A 3,714-nucleotide genomic window follows, 5' to 3' on the forward strand; every position below is an offset into this window, starting at 1 on the left:
CATGCATGTATATACATATATACATGTATATATATTCATCACTACTACTCGCACACGCGGTGATGGTATAGTGGTTGCTCAGTCTATTACAAAATATACCATTTGCATGTGCGCCGAGGCTATTTGCATACACAGGGATCTTCCATCTGTATTCTATTTGTCTTACCTTCAGTTTGATGCCCTCGTGCCTTCCCTTTTTAAGCGTGAACATGTTAAAATCGCCTGATGGGTAGGTGTCCGTCAGGAAGAAAGCCCAATCCTCCCAGAAATTGCGCGCTGAGAGTAAACAAATGGGAAACGCCGTAAACACCGACACAAGTAGCCTGACATGAATGTGTCGGAAAACCACCGATTCACACAGTTAGTGAGACTATCAGGAAGGCCCAATCAGAGGAGCCTGAGTGGTGGGAAAGTGTCCTATGAGCACTAGGGTAGAGCGTGTGACAAACTAACATAGCTCCATGTGGGCACGGATGCTTACGTACGCTGTGCTATACCACAGCTGCGCACAAAGCATGAACAGTTGAGAAGTACAGCTCAGTGATAGGGCGGTTTCTTAACAAGGCAACACCCATCATGTGGACATATCAGCGAGGAAGACGGGCAGAGCATTAGACCGAGTGCGCATGAAGTAAATATATCCATAGCATCGAAGCGACTAGTATGGGTTGCCGCTAACTTGAACCCACTCTCGTTAGCCTAGACTATGCACACATGTATGCGCGTGTACGGTGGTATGGTGGGTGTGTGCATATGTGGGGGTGTGAATGCGCATGTGTGTGAGAGTACCTGTGTATAACTTTATATCAGTGTGACCCCGCAATCAGACGTTATGCCAAACACTCATCTGCTGGCGCAGCATCCAGTACAGAGAAGTCAAAGCTGACTGGCTGTTGCAACGTGTTGCGTAAAGAACGTGTACTGCAAATACTTCTACACCTACCGTCTACCGTACGCACGTATATAGAAGTGCATGTTGTCGTGCACGTGTATGTGCGAGCACTCACATTGGTACGCAAACTGATGGACCCATTTGACATATCAATCTCAGCGGACGGCAGACTTAAACGGAGCCCTCCACACCGTCTATGGGTCTCTCATTCTCACACAAGGAGTCATATAAGTATACGTTACACTGAGATGAGCACATACTGATACGAAGCATTCACACACTAATAGAGTCTACGCTACACTGAGATGATCACACTCTGATACAAAACATTCACACACTAATAGAGTCTCCGAAGACGGCCAGCCGAGTGGCCCTGGTTTTGAGGCACCGGCCCAATTCAGTCGCAGGAAAGGTGTCCTGGAGACCGAATGTGGTTTCATTCAGCACTTGGTGTGACCGCAGGCAGCCGTCGGATATCCAGACGTACTTGCCAGTGATTAGCGACAGGGCACTGGACTGGTTCCTCCGGGGCAGCCACAGGCCGTTGGAGAACTGGGTTCAACCCAACAAAAGTGTGTTAAAACCCTGAACCCTAAACCCAGCAGAAGTGTGGTTGAACTTTAATGAGACGGCTACCAACGTTTTGGCCACGTCCTTCACGGTACCATTCACTTGGCACAGGGCTGTAATTTTTCCTTCAGGATAGCTTACAAACATCAGAGCATACACTCAAAACGTTGCAGACAGGAACGTGTGCGTTTAGGTTTCGTTGACCCCACCGATACATAGCACTGCACCATCTCGTGGGGGCTGGTGCATGAAACTGTGTAGCTCCAATCACGAACGCGTTGGTGGTGCAGAATACGCTGAGCAGTAATCTTGCATATCTGAGATCGTGGAGAGAGCGGACGTATTGCACCTGTCACCAACGGACAAAGTACAAAGCAATGTTCGCGGTTGGGGTTGGAAGTAATCACAGACTACTACCTCGATTGCTGCTTGCTATATGCAGTATGAAGAGGAGATCGATCGGGAAGATGGAGCGCGAGTGAGTGGATACACACACACACACACACGCACATATAAATACAAATATATATATACAGATGATGGACATATGATCCTGCAATCAAATGGCAGCCGTGTGTCTTGCGGCGAGGCTGTTATCACACAAACTCGTATTTAGCAAACACTAAACTCTAACGTCGTGTATTATTTAGTAGCATTTGTATAATAATGCTATATATACATATATAGATTATTTAGTAACATGTGTATGTTTATACTATGTACATATACATACATGTATTATTTAGTAACATACCTCAATTTATATTTGGCATACAACTGAGCTGTATATGTTTATGCATCTACATAAGACATATACGCACATACAAGTATACATAAAGATACATTTAATGATATAATAAGTGTATCACATTACAAAAGAAATCTTCTTCTAGAAGGAGTATGCATATTTACTTGAAGTAACTTAGATACGCTTGCCTGATCATCTGCATATACGTAGAGTGCGCGGTGTAGACATACCTGTCCCGGATTGCAATCCACAACACCCTCGTTCTTGATCTGAATGTTCATTCGGAAAAGTTCTGGAATCGAGTCAACAAGAATTCTTTGGTGCCCAACAATACCAAATGGCCACCCTTCGTTTATCCAATCATAACTCGGATGTTCCGTCTCCATGAAGTTGATATAAATAGGCTAGAAAGTGCGTATTGAAATATCAGGAGATCAGATTCATTCCTCGTGAGGCTAAATACCGAGCAGAAACATACCATAACCAGCTGCCAGTCGAGGTGCGATATATTTGATTTTCAGTCGCGATAGGAAATCTATCGTACGTGATACGATCTGTAGGAGAGCTTCGTTTCTCGATTTGAATTACTAAGCAAGAATGTGGTAGTGCAGGACTCTATACACCCCATGACAGATAGCATACAGACGCCTTGACAAGCTCAGGAGTGTACGGCCCCAGGAATCAGAACTACGGATGACAAAATACCGGTATAAAGGTATATAAGATGAATACACCGTGTAGTATAACACATTACCTTTATAAACAGTTCAAAAGCCATTGCAGAGTGGAAAACGCGTTAGCATCGATGTGGGAACCACTAGTAGAGTACATACCTTCACACTTAGTTCAAGCCGCTCGCCTGCAGCTATGAGTGGTGGAATGGTCAACCGAGATCGCACACTCCCCACTCCCAACCGCTCTGTTGCTAAGGAACCGAATGCACCCCCACTGGCCTTCACTGTGGTGATGAAGTCTACCAGCCCGGGGATTAACACGGGAGTACTAGATAAATACAACAAATGACATCGTATTAAAACAAAACCCTGAAAACCATGAAACCCAGGATATACGGAATAGTTGTGGAAGAAATTCAGAGAAAACCTAGGATCCAAAGAGAGCCCGGATACTTTTGTTTAATATGAATTAAACACTCAGTGCGTACATGTAGATCATATGTACAGTCTCAAGGACGAAGGGTTCGAGGATGAAAACAACATCCGAGTACGCATTTCAAACTTACAAGCGAAATTTCATAAATACTTACCGATGAGATACAACTACTTATGGGCGAATATAATATATAAATTTACACCAATACATATATGTTTACGAATGTAGATACGAATATGCATATATGAATATATATCATATGATTGTCTATCTATTATATATATATATATATAAGTATAGAAAGGTGTATACTTGTATACATATATATATATATATATAAATGTATTTTATACACATATACAAAGACACACACACACATATATATATATACATA

The 3,714-nt window shown here is 43.1% G+C and overlaps 1 protein-coding gene across 1 annotated transcript; it reads right to left on the reverse strand.

Moving 5' to 3' along the window:
* Positions 1-1,219: 1,219 nt before the first annotated feature.
* SARC_08418 (hypothetical protein) lies at positions 1,220-3,464 on the reverse strand (the record flags this gene model as incomplete). Its single annotated transcript, XM_014297610.1, has 4 exons — positions 1,220-1,444; positions 2,441-2,614; positions 3,044-3,212; positions 3,451-3,464. 4 exons carry the CDS (start codon positions 3,462-3,464, stop codon positions 1,223-1,225), a joined length of 579 nt encoding a protein of 192 aa, XP_014153085.1. The 3' UTR covers positions 1,220-1,222.
* Positions 3,465-3,714: the final 250 nt, after the last annotated feature.

This window comes from Sphaeroforma arctica (assembly GCF_001186125.1).
Source record: "Sphaeroforma arctica JP610 unplaced genomic scaffold supercont1.755, whole genome shotgun sequence".
In the NCBI taxonomy this organism is placed as follows: Eukaryota; class Ichthyosporea; order Ichthyophonida; genus Sphaeroforma; species Sphaeroforma arctica.